General features: G+C 39.4%; 1 protein-coding gene across 4 annotated transcripts in view; it reads right to left on the bottom strand.

Moving 5' to 3' along the window:
* Window positions 1-1,257: 1,257 nt before the first annotated feature.
* tll1 (tolloid-like 1) overlaps window positions 1,258-18,746 on the bottom strand; it is a 351,180-nt gene continuing 333,691 nt past the window's right edge. For all 4 annotated transcript variants that reach the window (XM_051929770.1, XM_051929768.1, XM_028804997.2 and 1 more), the window contains 2 exons: window positions 11,245-11,495; window positions 1,258-1,932 (listed from right to left, as the gene is read on the bottom strand). In XM_051929770.1, the coding sequence (XP_051785730.1) occupies window positions 1,798-1,932; window positions 11,245-11,495 (386 nt within the window). In that variant the 3' untranslated portion in view covers window positions 1,258-1,797. The remainder of the gene's footprint in view (window positions 1,933-11,244; window positions 11,496-18,746) is intronic.

Genomic DNA, 18,746 nt, shown 5'->3' with positions numbered 1-18,746 from the left:
CATTCATCTCTCAAAAACTCTCTCTAACATCAGCATGACATTAGGCCATTGAACATCGTCCTCGTGAATGGCCTTCCTTCCTCTAAAAGAAATAGGCGTCTTCACGCCCGATGCTTTCACAATCTCTCAGATGGGCTATATGATAGACATTGTGTGTTCTGTGAGATTTCAGATTGCGATTGAGCAATTCTGTTGTCAGATTTGTATTCAGCACCCTCAAATCTGTAAAGAACTTCTAAAATATTTCAAGAGAGAGAATAAAAATGTGGTAATGCACACTAACAGAGTGTATAGTAACACAAAAACAGGTAATAAGAGAACATTTGTTTTAAATTATCATTAACAATCTGAAAAGTATGACAAACTATTAAAAATTTAAATTTAGATGCTGTCATTTATTAAATAATATTTACTTACACTTCTATATCGAATGAATGAAGGGTTTAGTGTTGCCACATCCAGCTAATCAGATCTCATGATTTCGATGTGCTTGAGTTTTGTTGTCAGCTATTAAATCACTGATAAATAAACCCATTGGATGTGCTAGCAGATTTAGTTGGTAATCTCCACTCCCATTCATATGGGACTCATCTACGTCGATAATACTAAGAACATAACAGGTGACTGGTCACAAGGTGCTCCAATCCAGTGTAACACCGCTTAATCACATCATGGTATTTTCTTAATTACTGTAACCGTATAAGCAAATCCAGTTCATTTTTTTCGGAACATCTATCTGGTCTTAGTGCCACTTAATGTAATCTTGATTTCTGTAGACATCCACTCTTTGGTGAGTTTAGAAGCTATATATTTTTCGTATAGCCGAACTTTTCGACTTTTCTTGGAGTATTATGATTGTGAAGAGGACATCAAAGAAGTTCCTTGAACCAATGGATATGTGTTCCTATTATTTTTAAGGAGCTGAGGTTGGAGCTCTCAGGTTGAATCCTTGTAGACAATCAGCTGCTTGAGAAACCCCACATTGTTTGATTTAACTTAATTGCCATTCATAATTTTTATTTTTAACGTATCATAACTATTAAAGATATGACAGGCAGGTTTATCAGACCAGCTGAGTCATGTTTCAGCTATTCATTGCTTTTTTTCTGTTAAGCTAGAAGACTTCCGTCGTTGTGCTACGCAAAAATAGTAGACAGTGGATTACAGCATGCATGCCAACATAAAAAAAACAAATCTCAAAGCAAGTATATATTTATATGTGAGGAATAAAGAAATATTACAAATACAGTAAAAAAATAAAGTCCTCAGAGGTTTATTTTAAAATATTTAAATGTATTGTTTCAGTCACCATAAATATATTGTTATACATTAACCAAACCACTTGAACACTTCCAATGTTGATGTTATTTTCTTTTATTTATCAACACTGAGCGTCATTTTTTGAATTGAAACGTTTTTTTTTTTCAATTTCCCAGAGAGAGCTCTTTCACATCGGCATGACATTAGGCCACTCGACAGTGTCCTCATGAATGGCCTCCTCCCCTCTGAAATAAATAGGCGTCCTCAGTTAGTTCCAGCCTTGACGTGCCAGAAGCTTTCATAATCTCCCTAGACGGCCTTCAAGGCAGGCAGGCAGGCAGGCAGGGAGGCAGGCAATGCTTTAGGCATTGTGTGTTCTGTGAGATTTCAAAGATTTAATTCTGCACACACTACATTTTTGCCTGCTTTTTTTCCCCCACCAGTAGAAAAAAACATTTGGTTTCTGTTTTTTTTTTTTTTTGTTTGTTTGTTTTTTGTTAAAAGAAAAAAAAGTTTTGGACTAATGAGGTTCCTTGGTTATTTTTGGGCAAGAAGGGTGTCTTGAAACTTGGTACTCGTGTATCGTATATGAAATCCTTTTTTATTGATGGTGTCGTCCGTGTGGAAGTGTAGCAGCAACGTATCTCCTGATGAGTAGATTTCTTCTGGTGGCTGCAAAAAATAGGGAAAAATTATTTTTTAATAATATTCGTATTTAATCACTTTTATTCTTTTAGAAAATTATTGAGCCAGACCATTCCTTATAGGGTACCATATCTAGATGTAAAACATAAGAGTATAAGCTTCACATTATCACTCAGTTCCTTTTCTACTATAGTGACTGATGTATTCTCTCTTAACATGTATTAAAAATGTGCTTCTCTCGTGGTATGTATTATGAATGTTTTAAAAACTCCACTCACATTGATGAAGTTTGTAGTGTTTCATGCTTCTGCTTCACAAAGTTAGGAGACCTGTTTTAAATCCTATCATGGCTATCATTCATCCTCTGTTATGTTTATGGTATAAATAACCTGTATTGCTTTGTTTCTAGTTGAAAATGAGTTTGGGTCATTTGTTGAAAAGATGTCCACCACCCCATGCGAACCACAAACAGAAAATGAAAGCTGACTTTGGTAGATATTTATGTTTATAAATTAACCAGATCTCTTCATAGCTTGACTACAAGATAAAACAGAGACCTCGCATATGAAGTGACTGTTAAGCTCTCGTCAAGATCAGAAACAACAAAGTTTTAAGAATAAGCAACTCGTTTTGTCCACCACCGTAAGACATTTGTGCTAAAGGATGAGCCTGCAACTTTACAGTCAACTGATTGACATCTAAGGCTGGGTTTATATTTCATGCGACGCGACGCATGCTGCGGCGGACGCTCCTGCTACGCAAGCGTTGTAGTGTTTATACTTGCGTGCGTACTTTGCCTACATCTGGAGGAATCGACCAGGTGGCAGTGCGAGATATTATCATGGTGAGAACATGTTCGGCTTCGCTGTGTTGTGAATTGCATGGAACACCCATTAAATTCTGATGACACCATACCGCAATATCTCTGAAAAGGATGTTTATTGATTAAATCCAGGGATGTGTCCATTCCAGCAAGCATTGGGCACGAGTGAGAAATAATCCCTGGACGAGGCCTCAGCTCATCGCAAGGTGAATACAAGCACACACATACACTCGCATCATTTTAGCGGCATCAAATCCCCAAATCTTCATATCTTTGGAAGGAAACTGGAGCACGCTGAGGAAACCCAGCAAGAAAACATGCAAACTACAGGCAGGGAATATCAGCGACGTGACTCCCTGCAAGACAGCAGCACTAATGCTCCACCACTGTTTCACCCCCATGTGTGTAATTATTAACAGTATTCATTATTTAAACGAAATTACCGATTTATCTATAAAATGTAATATACATACTTTAATGCTTTTCATCATGAAAGTGATATCAAGTATAAATCTAAGGATTCTAAATGTGCAGAGAGTTGGAATAATATACATTTAATGTGCTCAGTGTGGCGATCTATTGCTGGCGATCCGCTGCTGTCAGGAACAGAGAAAGTCCTAGAAAAAAAGACGGCACAGAAGACGGTATGTGAGACTTTTAAAACGTATCGTGTCGTTACGATCGGGAATATGCGACACTTGAATATAAAAGCACCACGAATAAATCTGTATGTCGGCATTTTGCTTCACCACATCGAACCATTTATCAAATATCGAAGCGCGCACACCGATCTCGTAGGATCCGCAAAGCGGCTTTCTGTCACATGTAGATAGTAAACAGAGACTCTGACATCACATTCCAACTTTTAGCACACTGTGCCTCCCTGACTTTTTGCTGGTACTGCAACTCGCGCACACGTCGCATTAATTTCTGAGGACTTGCTCAGAGGACGCATCAAATGAACACTCAGAACGCGTGGCAGCCATGATGCGGGCGCGTACGCGTTCTGAGCATGAAGTATAAATGAGTCCTTAGCCCTTGGGTCACACTCAAAAGACAAAAGTATGTTAAGCCTTACAGAAAGGCCAAGAGGAAACGTATGACGAGCAGAGAATTGAAACCAGAAAAGCAGTCCTATGTTTTGACTAAGCCAAATCATTAAATAAGAAATCGTATTAAAGAAAATTTTAAACAAAAGTCAAGAACCAGGAATGCAGTAAACACTCATGATGGTTGTTTTTTTGATTTGAGTATCAGGAAATTGGAATAAAGATATGTCTGATTCATTGTTTTTTATATCATCACATTGATTAATGCAATTCAGGAATTTCCGAGTTTGAAGAACAAGCAACTCATGTTCACCACAGTAAGACATTTGTTCTGAAGGATGAGCCTGCAACTTTACAGTCAAAAGATTGACATTTTAGCTCTTGGGCCACATTAGTATGAGCTTTACAGAAATGGCTACTGAGGTATAAAGGAGTAAATGGAAGTGGAAACGTAAGACAAGCTGAGTATTGAAACCAGAAAAGCAGTCCTATCTTACAAGTAAGTCAAATTGTTAATTAAGAAATCGTAGTAAAGAAATTTTTTTATTTTATTTTTTATATCTTCCCATTGATTACAGCAATTAAAGTATTTCTGAGTTTTAAGAACAAGCAACTACTTCTTGTTCACCACAGTAAGACATTTGTACTGAAGGATGAACCTGCAAATTTACAGTCAATTGATTGACATCTTAGCCCTTAGGTCACACTCAAAAGACAAAAGTATGTAAGCCTTATGGAAGGGCAAAGAGGAAATGTAAGAGAAGCAGAGAATCATTTCAAAAAAGCAGTCCTATTTTACGACTAAGCCAAAATGTTAATTAAGAAACTGTAGCAAAGAAAATTTTAAGCAAAAGTCAAGAACCAGAAATTGAAAATGCGCTCATGAAGATTGCTTTTTGATTTGAGAATCTGTAAAATAGAATAATGAGGTGTCTGATTCACTGTTTTTTATATCATCACATTGATTACAGCAATTCTGGTATTTCTGAGTTCGAAAAACAAGCAACTCCTTCTGTTCACTACAGTAAGGGATTTGTTCTGAAGAATGAGCCTGTAGCTTTACAGTCAAAAGATTGACATTTTAGCTTTTGGGCCACATTAGTATGAGCTTTACAGAAATGGCTACCAAGGCATAAAGGAATGAGTGGAAGTGGAAACGTAAGACAAGCTGAGAACTGAAACAAGAAAAGCAGTTCAACTAAGCCAAATTGTTGATCAAGAATTCATAGTGAAGAAAATCAAAGGTAATGTCAAGAAGCAGAAATTCAGAATACACACATTAAAGTTGCTTTTCTTTTTTTACTTTCTCGTATACGAAGTATAGAGAAAGTAATGTAATCGTACAAAGATTCAATGTCGAGGTTTTGAATCCTGATGTTTTAGACCTCCCTGACTTTCTCGTATACGAAGTATTGGGAAAGTATTGTAATCCTCCAAAAATTCAATTTTGAGATTTTGATGAATCTCGACATTTTAGACCTCCCTGATTCCAAAAATACCATTTTAGATTTCTATCAACTTTTGAGCTATATTCGCTAACCGGAAGTGGTGCTTTCTTATTCATGCAGCTGCAGAGTTCAATTTATTCAACTTTACTTTTATAATAGTTGTTCAATATATTATTAATTTGATTTGATTTGTTGTTGATGGTTCTTTAATGTACATAATATAAACGTATAATCATTGTTTTGCAGTTTACTATTCAAATATCCATTCCCATATCTGAGTATACGAGAAAGTCGAGGGAAGACCACTCCCGATTTGTTTTTATGAGTATCTGTGAAATGGGATAATGATGTGCCTGATTCACCATTTTTTTATCAAATTGGGTACAACAATTAAGGTTTCTCAACAGCAACCAACATTGTGTTGTACCCCTGCAGTTTTCCTCCATATAAAATTATTCAGTAATTCTAAATTAAAAACAGAGAAAACATGCATAATCCGTAGAGACACCCAGCTGAGAATCTGACACAATCTCCTAAAGGTGCGAGTCACCAGCACTAACCATAGTATCCTTCAACACGATAATGTAGAAAACATTTCCTCAAACATGTTTCACATCAAGTTGACAGGTCTAAATGGTTCAGATTTTAGAACAGGGGTGGGCAAAGTTGTTCTTGGAGGGCCACAATGGCTGCAGGTTTTTGTTCCAACCCAATTACTTAATAATTAATTGAGCACTTATTGCTCAAGTGACACTTCTGCTTCACTTTAGTTGTCTCGCTCGTTAAGATTTTGAACCCTTATTGCTTATTTAGTCTTAAAACAGCTGTATTCTCAGTTTTTTAATTGCTCCGTATTAGCAATAAGATGCAAATGACAAAAGAAACCAGCAGTTCTCCATTTAGCTTATTTCCATTTACACCTGTGTGTATTTATCATGCACTAGTTGGTTTAATTAAATACTTGGGAGGAAAGTGAAGAGAAAAAAGTGAAGGACTGAGAATTACTCATTCGTTTTGGACTTCAAATCATTTGGATGATATCCTTAGAAAGGAAAAAAAATCTAGAATATGAGAATGACCTGACATGGCAGAGTTAGAGCACGAACAAGCCATGAAATTAAATTATTAACAAGGATTGTTTTCTAATTAATTAACTGGGTTGGAGCAAAAACCTGCAGAACCTGTGGCCCTCCAGGACTGACTTTACCCACCACTGTGTTAGAATCTAACAGACATTTAATAACATTGCCTTCAATTGGATGAGTACGCTGAATAATTGCTAAATGTTTGGACATTTAAGTTGTTTTGAATGGAAACTTCATTTTAAGTCTTCACCTTATCCACTGTGCTGATGGATAGAGGGTATCTGATCAGATCGGAAGACATAAGACTGTATGTCACATTGTAATTGATTTATTGCAATTAAATCCTTAAAATCATCAAGTATCACAAGCTGGGCTGGGTGCAATATGCACCCAGAAATATAAGGAAATTTAAATTTTGCTCTTGATTTGTCAAAAATATACAATATACAGTGGATTTACAAAGTCAAAGTCAAAGACCCCTCACTTTCTGCATGCTTTATTGTGTTGTAGATTTAATTTTAAATAGATACAGTAGTACCTCGGTATACGTCTGCTTTAGAATAAGTCCAACTTGGTATACGTCCTGTTTGGACGCAAAACATTTTACTTGGTATACGACCTTTGTTTGGAATACGACTCGCGTGCTAGAATACCGCGTGCTACCCTTGTCTACCTCTCTCAAGACAAAGCCACAACTTCCCACAAGCGTCAGTACACCAGTTGCTAACATTCAGTGAACAACCCGCGCTATAACTCTCTGTGAATTTCCATGTGATTTTGTGTTTTTAGCGTAAATTTGAATTGTTGGAAAGTATGAAGGTGGCATGCTGAGAACGATGGTATCTACGACTGTGAAAAACAAAGACGTTATTAAAAAGTAAAGTAAGGTTAAATTTTAATTTATTTCATCTAATTGCTTTTGTATTTATGTATTTTAGTATTAAGCAGTGTTTAAATTATTTTATACAACCCCATTAATGTATAATATGCCAATAACAATAGGATTTTTTTTCATGGAAACAGATTAATCATTTTCCCTTTATTTCTTATGGGAAAAATTAGTTTGGTATACGTCCTGTTTGGTATAAGGCCAAGGATCTGGAACAAATTAAGGATGTATACCGAGGTACCACTGTACATTTGCCATATATGCCCATCAATCCACACCCAATAACCCATAATAATAAAGTGAAATCATGTTTTATAAAAGGCTTACACATTTATTAAAAATCATAAACTGAAATCTTTCATTCATGTAAATGTTCAGACCTTTAATTCAGTAGTTTGTAGAAGCCCAGCTTTGAATATTCTTGGGTAAGTCCCTACATGTTTTGCACACCTGGATGTGGGTAGTTTATCTCATTTTTCCTGGCAGATCCTCTCAGTCTCCGTTAGATTAAATAGAAAACGTGTGTAACTGCCATCAGAACTCTTCATCGACATTCTATGGAATTTAAGTCTGGGCTTTAGCTGGGCCACTCGAGGGCAGTCAGAGATTTGTCCTAAAGCCACTCTAGCGTTGTCTTGCCGTGCTGAAAGATGAACAGTTGCACCATACTGAGGTCAGGTGCGCTCTTGGGCAAGTTTTCTCCAAGCATCTCACTGTATTTGGCTGCTTTCATCCTTCCCTTAATTCTGACCTGCCTCCCTGTCCCAGTGGCTGAGAAGCACTCCCATAGCATGATGCTGCCACTACCATGATTCCCTGTAATGAAGGTATTAGGCAGGTGATAAACAGTGCCTGGTCTTTGCCAGACATAGTCCTTGGAGTTCTGTATAAAGACTTCAATTTCTGTCTCATCAGACCACACAATATTTTTCTTCACACTCTCAAACAGGCTGTGATATGCCTTTTCCTCAAGAATGGTTTCTGTGTAGCCACATTACTATAAATGCCTGATTGATGGAGTGCTGCTGAGATGGTCATTCTTTCAGAAGGTTCTCCCATCTCAGAACAGGACTTATGAAGCTCTGTTAGATGACTGTTGGGTTCTTAACCACCTCTCTGACCAAAGCCCTTCTTTCTTGATTACTCGGTTTGTCCGAAGAGCCAACTCTAGAAAGAGTCCTGGTGTTTCCAAACTTCTTCCATTTCACAATTCTTGAGACCACTGTGCTCCTGGGAATACTCAAAGCTTTAGAAATGGTTTTATCCCCTTGTCCTGATCTAGGCTTCACCACGATTTTATCCCAGAGGACTACAGAGAGTTCCTTGGACTTCATGACTTGGTCTTTTTTCCTGACCTGCAGTGTGAAGTGACAGACCTTCTATACGCAGGTACACGTGTGCCATTCTAAATGATGTCCAATGAATTCAGTTTGCCACAGCTGGACTCCAATGAAGTTCTAGAAACATCTCAAGTAGGGTGAAAGCCAACAGGATGCACCTGAGCTTAGTTTAGAAATGCTACAAGAATACTTGAATACTTTGAATACTTATGGGAACGAGAGATTTCAGTTTTTCATTCTTAAAAAATTTGCAAACCTATCTGAAGACGTGTTTACACTTTGTCATTATGGGTTATTGAGTGTAAATTGATGGGCAAAAATAGCAAATTTATTCATTTATAAGTAAATCTGCAACTGCTTCACTGTAGCATTGTGGACCACCAGGTGGGCACACCGTCACCCAAACCCAACACAGACACAAGTATAAGCACACGCTTTTATTTTTTCTTCTAATTTCCTGGTGGGATATGCCTTCCCCGTTTCCCACAAGCACAGCACAGTTCACAACCACAGCATAACACAATACTCTCTTTTTCTCTCTGTTTTTCTCTTTCTTTTCTTTCCTTCACTCCTCCGGGCATGCTTTGTCCACCTCCTCCCGACTCTGGCTCCCCGAGTAATGTCTGTTGGCTCCTTTTATACAGTGCCCGGAAGTGCTCCAGGGGCTCATTGACGTATTTCTGGCAGCACTTCCAGGTGTGGTGGAAGAACTACACTCCAGAGCTCAGCATGTACTGCAGCACCTCCTGGAGGTGCCCGCAGATCCCAACAGGGATGTATCCAACTCCAATTAGCCCTGCGGGAGTCCGAGGCACCACTGCAACCCAGGGGGGCTGCCATCTAGCATTCCAGGGGTGGTAATGCTCTGGATATGCTTCCTCCCTCAGTCCTTCCAGCGTGGAGGCATCCAGGCCGGCCACAACTATATATATATATGTTTGAAAGCCACACCTCAACAGTTCTTGAAGTTGCCAACTACAGACTTGTAAGCAGCAGTAATGCACATACCAGCATGTTGTACCAGTTGCTAAACATCCTGTGAAAGCTGTTGTGATCAATTTGTTTAACTTTCAGTGATGATAAACTTGATGATGTAGGTAAACTTAGACTTTGTGTATTAGGCTTGCCTGCCTTCTTATAATGCCCTTAATGGGGGACCTCACTCAGCAGCTTTTCTTCAACACATAATCCAGTTTTACAACATAAGATCTTGTGATGATGTGGTCTTGAAGGCATGTCAGGCATATAGCAGAAACCAGGTAAGGGCCCAGGCCGTACGCCACAGCATGTAGACTTATCTTTGGGATTAATAAAGTATCTATCTATCTATCTATCTATCTATCTATCTATCTATCTATCTATCTATCTATCTATCTATCTATCTATCTATCTATCTATCTATCTATCTATCTATCTATCTATCTATCTATCTATCTCAACTGGAAGAATCCTAGCCCACCTCTTTTAAGTCAGTGGGTAACCAATGTTAAATACTATATGATATTGGAAAAAATCAGAGTCTTACTTAGAGGATCCGTTCAAAACTTTTTAAAAACTTGGCAGGATCTAATCAATAACATTTTAGAATTAGCTTTTATATTGGGGAAAAGGATTCTTTTGAGTCTTTTCTACTCTTAAAGCTTTACTCTGGCTGCTGGCCTTACTCTCTTCCTCTTGGTTGGGGGTTGAATTGAATTTAGTTTTGTCATGTTTGACTTGTTTGTATGGAATGTTACTTTCTTTTAATAAATTCAATAAAAAATAATAATAAAAAACTGCGGTGGGCTGGCGCCCAGCCCGGGGTTTGTTTCCTGCCTAGCGCCCTGTGTTGGCTGGGATTGGCTCCAATAGGCTCCTGTGACCCTGTAGTTATGATATAGCGGGTTGGTAATGGATGGATGGTGTGACAGATGTCCAGGGACCTTGCCCCACAGGGATGCCGGACGTACAGAAATACCAGAAGGATGGCAGTGTTTTCCCTGGATCACAAGGGGGCAGCGCCCCTGGGTTCTACGTGGGCCACTGAGATGGGGGATCCAATCTTATGCTCCACCGTGACCACCACCAGGGGGCACCTGGATAGCCCCTGGACTTGAATATGCAGCACTTCCGACACACTTGGGAGTGCTGCCGGAAGGAGGACTGAATTCCCTTGCAGCACTTCCGACACACCCGGAAGTGCTGCCGGATGTTAATCAGGGGCCACCTGCAACACATCCAGGGACTGAATAAAAGGGGCCGCCCTCACTCCAATCAGGCAGCCGGAGTTGGGTGGGAGAAGGACGGAGCTTGTCAATGAGGAGTTGGAGGCGGCCGAAGAACCAGACAGGACTCCTAAGAGACTGTGTCTAGGTGATTGTGCACTGTATATTGTCTTGGGAGGTGCGGGTTGTAATAAACGTGTGTCGTTGAAGACTCTCTGTGTCGGCCTGTCGGTGTCCGGGTCCAACATGTCCACAATGGATAATAATAAAAAAATGTAAATCTACAACACAATAAAGTGTGTAGAAACTGAGGGAAACTTCTGAATCCAATGTATTGCTGTTTAAGCAATTTTAGGAATTTCAAAGGCAGGACAAGTATATTAAAATTTTCAAGGATAAATTGATGCAATAGAGTCCGTTTTACTTTCATTGATAATATATTCTCAAGTGAAATATCATCATTTTAATTACAATGACAGCTTGAATTAAGCGAGCACTTACCCCTGATCCACAAAAACGTCCAAACCTCTGAGCTGTGCTGTCATACCCATTAAACAGTTCGATGTAGTCATAACCACAGTCGGCCTCCTCTTCAACCTCAAATGTCTGGAAGGTCAGTTCGATTCCGTAGCCCTTTTCTGCTGTTATCATCCACTCGCAGTCCATTTGCCCGGGGTAGTTATTATCTCCAAACTGGGCATGTGAGTAGAGGTCTTTCTGTTTTGTCTCGGCTTTCAATCTCCCACCGCATTCTGTAGGGATTCAGAGATGACAGCAGCTATTTCAATTACTGATACAATCTGCCAAATCCGCTCTTTCAGAATCTATACAAATGGAACTGGGTGACTTTCACAGCAACAGTATTTTCTAAAAGTAGATTAGATTGAATTGAGCTTAATATCTTCAAGTTTATGTACAAGCCACTCTATATTTGAGAAGAGAATGAATCTCTTCAATTGGGTTTCAGATTGATTTTGTGGTCAGTTTTTTTTTTTTCTATTTTGGCCCACCAGTGCTGTGATAAAATGACAAAGCTGGCTGTGTCCTTAATGTCCTGCAAAGTGAAAGCAATACGCTTGCAGGGGAAAAAAGAATTCTGTACACGTGAATGAGCAGTTCTATTTAGAGGATGCATTTTGGGCCTAATAAGGAAACGGAAGTCGTTCATAATTGTGATGGACTGGCATTTAAAAAATATCTTAAAATGTCACTAATTTTATTAGTATCCAATTGAGAAAAAAATATTAATTAAGTAAATGTAGAGTAAATATACAAATATCTTGTATGAAAAAAACAACATGTTTCAACAAAAACAATAGGAAATTCTGTTCTGGTCCATCTGTAAGTGTTTGACTGATTACCTGCTCTTTTCCGCCTAGTGTGGTATCAGGTCAAGTCAAGTTGGGGAGCATGCACTGGTACAGTGCGTTGCCACACCCACCACACGACGAAACAACTCGGGATCCCGGTTTGCAACCCCCCAGGCAGAGACGCAGTCCAGTCCCACCCTACGAAAATAACCATCTATCTGCCGCAGCCAGGTGTTACGTGGGTGACCCCTTGGCCTTGTCCAGCCACTCAGGTCCCCAACAATGAAGATCTTAAGAGCCGGATCACCTTCGGGGAAACGCGCCACATGGCAGTAGTGCTGTAACTGACGCTCCCTCGCAATTCAGGTAATGTGCCTCATTTGGGACTCCATGAGCAAATGCTCATTCGATACAAAGTCAAACCAAACAGTACCCAAGGATTTTCCGGAGAGACACAGTACCAAAGGAGTCCAGTCTTCGTCTCAGGTCACTGGATAGTGTCCATGTCTTGCAACCATATAACAAGACATCCGCAAAATTCAACCAGCAGGCTGAAGAAGTTCCTTAAACCATGCCATTTTAATTCCTTATCCAGTTCAGGGTTGTTGGGAGCAGTGCCTATCATGGCAACAGAGGGCAAGAACCAAAACCATGTAGAATGGCAACCCAATGATAAGCACACTGACACTCGGTTATAAAGGACCAGTTTAGTGGTGCAAATTATCCTACCAAGTATGTCTTTGAAAGGTTAGGGCAGGGGTCTGCAACCTTCACTATCAAAAGAGCCATTTTGCTCCCTCTTCCTCCAAAGAAAAATAGTCTGGATCCGCAAAACATAACACAGCTTATAAACTTTTAAAAGTTTTAATCTTTTTTTAGATTTTACATGTTACAACCACGGAATACAACAAACAGAAGTGCAGTGTGCATGTGTAGGCCTACTTTGAAATAAATTTAACTGAACTCTGCAGGCCTATTTGAGTCCTTCCTATACCTGTGTAAAATTAAAATAAAAACTAGCCCACTTTAATATAAATAAAACATTTAGCTGTAGCTTAGCAGCTTTAAAAAAGTAAACATAAAATTCCATTTCAGTGTGCTCTCATCCTCTTCAGGTTTCCCTCTCAGCCAGCAATCAACTGAAGCACCTGAACATACAAAAAAACCGACATCAGCTCCGGGTCTGAAATAAATGTGTTTTTTTTTTTTTTTTTTAAATATTAGCCTATTAAATGCTATTGTTCTCACCTGTTTAATGTGACTTCTGTTTCTGAAGTTCGCTGCAGATCATCTCTAGCACTTTGAGCTACTTTTTGTATGAAAATGTGCTATATAAATAAATGTTGTTGTTGTTCTATGTCGGTGCTATACGATGTGACTTTGACCTTCACACAGGACTGCAGGCTCATGTGTGAGGTGGGAGAGATAGTTGGACTTTATGAAGTTCATTCTTGAGAAAACTTGCTCACATAAGTATGTTGAGCCAAAGATGGACAGGACTCCAAATGCATATTTTTTCATGTTCATATACGTTTCGGGAATGGCACTCCATGTATTGAAAACAAGTTTGTCGGGTTTGGGGAGGTTTTCAATATCAGTCCATTTGTGCTCTTTAGCGAGAGTAGCCTTCTGACGGGCGACTTCTTCAAGATCCGCTGTCAGGCATTTGAACTTGGACACCCATAAATCTTTATCCGCTATGCGGCCAGTTCAATTTCTAGATCGGGCTTACTTACTCCTGTGAATGCGGATGTGTTCAGCAGGGATGGGTCGATGTCCAGGGAAGGAGAGAGTGTTTTTTTTTCTTTCTGAACTCACTGAATCTTTCTCTAAATGCAGCTTGCATTGCAATAATTGTACGGTGGAAATAATCACAATTTATGTGAATGTTCACTGCTTTGAACTCTCTCAGGGAGGGGAAGTGAGAGAGTGTACCTTTCTGTACATCTCTGGCAAACACTGTCATCATGCGCTCAAACACCAAAACATTTAAAGTCAGAGAATAGATGCTCTGATATTTTTATGAACGATTCTTTCATGTATTCTCCGTCTGTGAACGGCTTACCCCTCCTTACGATCTCTTGAGCTGCCACAAAACTAGCAGCTGTAGTTGATTGTGGAGAAGTGATCCACTTTTTGAAAGTATGTTTGCTCTGTTCAGCTTTCCGTTGCAGTTCCGAAATTGCTCTCTTTCGCTCATCTTCACTTGGGTATTTTTCAGTGAATGCTGAGTGCTTGTTTCGAAAATGTCTTTCAAAGTTACATTTTTTGTTGTTCGATAATTTATCGCCACATATTAAGCACACCGGTAAGCCAGCGTCGTTGGCGGTGAAGGCAAATGCTTCTGTCCACGCAGAATTAAACTCTCTGTTCTCTTCTGGGATTTTTCATTTTTGGGATTTATTCATGGTTAGTGCAGGGGTCGCACACTCCAGAAGCCACCTGCAGGTAAAGGCGAGGGCTATAGACGTAGATGTGACGCATATTTTAGTTGACAAATTATAAATAAAAATTAGATGTTAAAGTGTATAACAGTAGTAGTAGTAAATAAACATTATATATATTACATATATTATATACAAATTAAATTAAGAAATTGCCGTTATTCATTTTCATGTTTTTTTTTTTTTTTTTTGTCAAGGCCAAAAGGAGCCATTACAAGGAGGCTGAAGAGCCGCATGAGGCTCCAGAGCCGTGGGTTGCCAACCCCTGGGTTAGGGGGAAGAACCATAAATCTGACAGAGAAAAATGGAAAAGTTTTATACAGGCAGAAAACTATTCTTAAAAGGCAAAACAAGAACTGTGGTCAAATGAATGTAACAGAGAGATGGAAAATGGGAAATATGAAGATGACATAAATAATCTTCTGTCTGTTGCTGGATAAAAACAGGCATCCCGGCCAGAGAGGAGCATGGATTATTACCTGGACAGGAGGCTCAAGTGTAACCACAGAGGAATTGGCCGACTGGACAAAAAAAATAACTTTGTGCCCAGCTGTTATAAAATAATGGATGGACCAATGGAAGACAGAACTAGGAAGTGATTCCATCCTCCATGTGCTAGATGGCAGTGGTCCTCATATGGTAACCCAGTCAGGACACCTGCAGGGATCGATACGCGTATCGATAGAGAGCGATGACGGTGGGGGGACCTCCCTACTTTTCTTATGGCCCAGAAGTGTTTCCCAAAGGATATGGCGTGGCACCGGAAATTCCACCGGGTCTGACATAAAAGGGAGCTCGCTGCCACACATGGGGGAGTCAGAGTCGGGAGAGGCAGTGGGCAACACTCCACTGAATGAGAGAAGGAGGGAGAATTGTGTTTTATTGTTAATTAATTGTATTTTGTGGCTTACATCTGGAGAGGTAATCATTGGAAAGGTGCTTGTTATGAATAAATAGCTTGTATTTTATTTTAATAACGTGTGGTGTTTTACTGTGGTTTCTTTGGCACCTCCTTGTGGTTACACTCTCTATCTGTAATGACTGTTCATGACTTGTATCCACTCTCTCTAATCCTGTGCATTTAGCAAGCTAGAAGTCATGTGAAAAGGTTCTTTTACCAAGTGAGGCCATGACAGGTAGTAAGAGCGTACAGAGCCTCCAGAGGTCACCAGTCTTGACAGCTCTAGGACAAATAAATTAACATTGGACTCTTGAATACATGGACATTCAAGACTATTGAATCTGCAGGTTTTTGTTGAACACATCGATAGCTATCTCAGCAACTAATTTCTGTGCTCATTATTGAACTTTTCTAAGATGGACTGGCATCCTGTCCAGGGTTTGTTCCTGCTTTGCACCCTATGCTATCCCCATGAGACCAAGGACTGGATGAAGCGGCTTAGAAAAGGAAATGTAATTATTTAACTTGTTTATTTTTTAATTCTTTTTTTTGGAATGTTAAGCACATGGACTTATGGTAACTACATACAGCTGCTTTGACTCTCTAAGTAACTGTCACCAGAAATAAGAATAAGCAGGATGAATGTCTGATTGGGAATTTCCTCATTGGACAGGCCAAGATGGCTGTTTATAAGTCAAGAAAAGAGAAAGCTAAAATCAAATAGGCAATGTGACATGATAAGGATATTTCAAAACCAGAGTGTATTTAGAATAAAAATGCCACAAAATGACCACAAATGTAAATTCTTTTGTGAAAAGATGGTGTGTTCAGGAGGCAATTTGTAAACTTGAGGATAATGAATTCCATCCATCCATTATCCAACCCGCTATATCCTAACTACAGGGTCACGGGGGTCTGCTGGAGCAAATCCCAGCCAACACAGGGCGCAAGGCAGAAAACAAACCCCGGGTAGGGTGCCAGCCCACCACAGGGTGCACACACACACTAGGTATAATTTAGGATCGCCAATGCACCTAACCTGCAAGTCTTTGGACTGTGGGAGGAAACAAGAGCATCCGGAGGAAATCCACGCAGACACGGGGAGAACATGCAAACTCATTGCAGGGAGGACCCGGGAAGTGAAAATCAGGTCTTGTAACTGCAAGGCAGCAGCGCTACCACTGCGCCACCGTGCCGCCCAGATAATGAATTGATTTTTCTTATTTGGAATATGAATTAGGTATTGTTTAATTTTTGGAGCGAGTTGATTTTTACTGTGTTTGTTTTACTTATGATAATGTAAATGATTTGTAGATTATTGAATAATAAAGTTCAATTCAAAACTTTCTTTCTTTCTTTCTTTCTTTCTTTCTTTCTTTCTCTTCAGTTTATTTTTTTGTTGTAAATCTAACAACACCACTAGAGGGCACTGCTGCACTTATCTTGAGTAGCACTAACAAATCTTTTTGTTTAATGCGCTTGGATGCTGAATAATTAAAAGCATAACAGAGCACAACATTCCCAGATACGCTTAATCTAATTCAGGAGTCCAGAGCCAATCCTGGGTGGAATTGGGTGCAAGAACAAAGCACAGCAGATTGAATTAAAAAAGGAAAAAAGTATTTAATGACAGTTACTTAAACAACTTAATTTTATGTAATTTTTTTTTCACAAATCCTCCCAAATTTCTGTACACTTTAGCACTGTGAAAACGTTAACAATACTGATCTGCTTAATGGCACATAGGTGAAATAAAATACTGACGTACAACTGGTGCCCACCTCTTCTCAGAAGCATTAGACCCCCAGAACTCTGAACAGGAGTGATCAAATTTGAACATGAATCGGCAAATGAATTTTTATAAAATTTTATGAAAATGAATATATTTACAAATTACACCCCAAATGTAATTCATTTTATATTCTTTACAAGCAAAATCATTAAATATTAATTTGCTTTATTTTTACCAGCTTTGTGAAATACATTGCAGATATATGTGGCTTTGTAGTTAAATCACTGGGTGGCACTGGGCTTTAAATCTCAAGGTTTTTGGCTGAATCCCCACCATTGATTCATGCAAGCATCAAATAGTTAAAAACACACAGAGACAAATGATAATCTCCTCTGCTTAAAATTCTACCCAGCCACTCTACACTGGATTGGATAGATGGATGTATTTTTCAAAAACCCTAGGAAGACTAATCTTATCTTCTCTTTATATATTATATCCATCAATATTTGTAATTAATTTAATATTCACAAGCAATGAGTAATCTATTTTTGTTGGCTTTTGCAGACTCTGTGAAATTAATTGCAGGCATATGTGGCTTTGCAATTGAGGTTTGGCACCTTATTCTAGATAACTACAGAAAAATCATTCTGTTTAAATTGATAATATTTATAATATTTTAACCTACAGTATATCTAAATTGTAAGTAATATTTGGTGAATATAATATTTAGCAAAAGTGCTGCCTGCCTGTTTCACTAAGACATTCTGTATCATTTATGGCCAGCAATTTACCAAGGGAATAATGACATAACGACCAGTCATACTTTTTTTTGTTCTCAAAAAGAATTTTTACACAAGAAGCTCCTCTTTTAATATATGCATGTCCCAAAGACTTTTAATCGGTTGATCTATTTTGGGACCTGGGTGGCACAGTGGTAGTGCTGCTGCTTTGCAATAAGGAGACCTGGGTTCGCTTCCCAGGTCCTCCCTGCATGGATTTTGCATGTTCTCCCCGTGTCTGTGTGGTTTTCCTCCGGGTGCTCCGGTTTCCTCCCACAGTCCAAAGACATGCAGGTTAGGTGCATTGGCGGTTCTAAATTGTCCCTAGTGTGTGCTTGATGTGTGTGTGTGCCCTGCGGTGGGCTGGTGCCCTGCCCGGGGTTTGTTGGCTGGGATTGGCTCCAGCAGACCTCTGTGAACCTGTGTTAGGATATACCGGGGTTGGACAATGGATGGATGGGACCTGTAGCTTTTGCCATGTCTGTACGTCTGTGGCCCACTGTATGGGTTCATCTGAGATATGCACTACCACTCTGGGTCAAGAGGGGGCACTAACACTAACCTCCTCGTCCTCTCTTGTTTCCTCCACAGCACAGAAAAGACACCCAGGGAGGGCAACTGACTCCACCCCTTCTAGTCCTCGACCCATAAATCCCACTGCTACTGGAAGGAGGTTTTCAGTCTTTCAGTGAACTTACTGCAGGACGGAGTTCCTTCCCCGCAGTACTACCATTACATAGCCTGATAGATAGATAGATAGATTTATTAATCCCAAGGGGAAATTCACATACTCCAGCACCAGCATACTAATAAAGAAAATATTAAATTAAAGAGTGA

Source organism: Erpetoichthys calabaricus, chromosome 7 (assembly GCF_900747795.2).
Source record: "Erpetoichthys calabaricus chromosome 7, fErpCal1.3, whole genome shotgun sequence".
NCBI classification, from domain to species: domain Eukaryota; kingdom Metazoa; phylum Chordata; class Cladistia; order Polypteriformes; family Polypteridae; genus Erpetoichthys; species Erpetoichthys calabaricus.
This window is presented reverse-complemented; position numbering and strand designations above follow the sequence as displayed.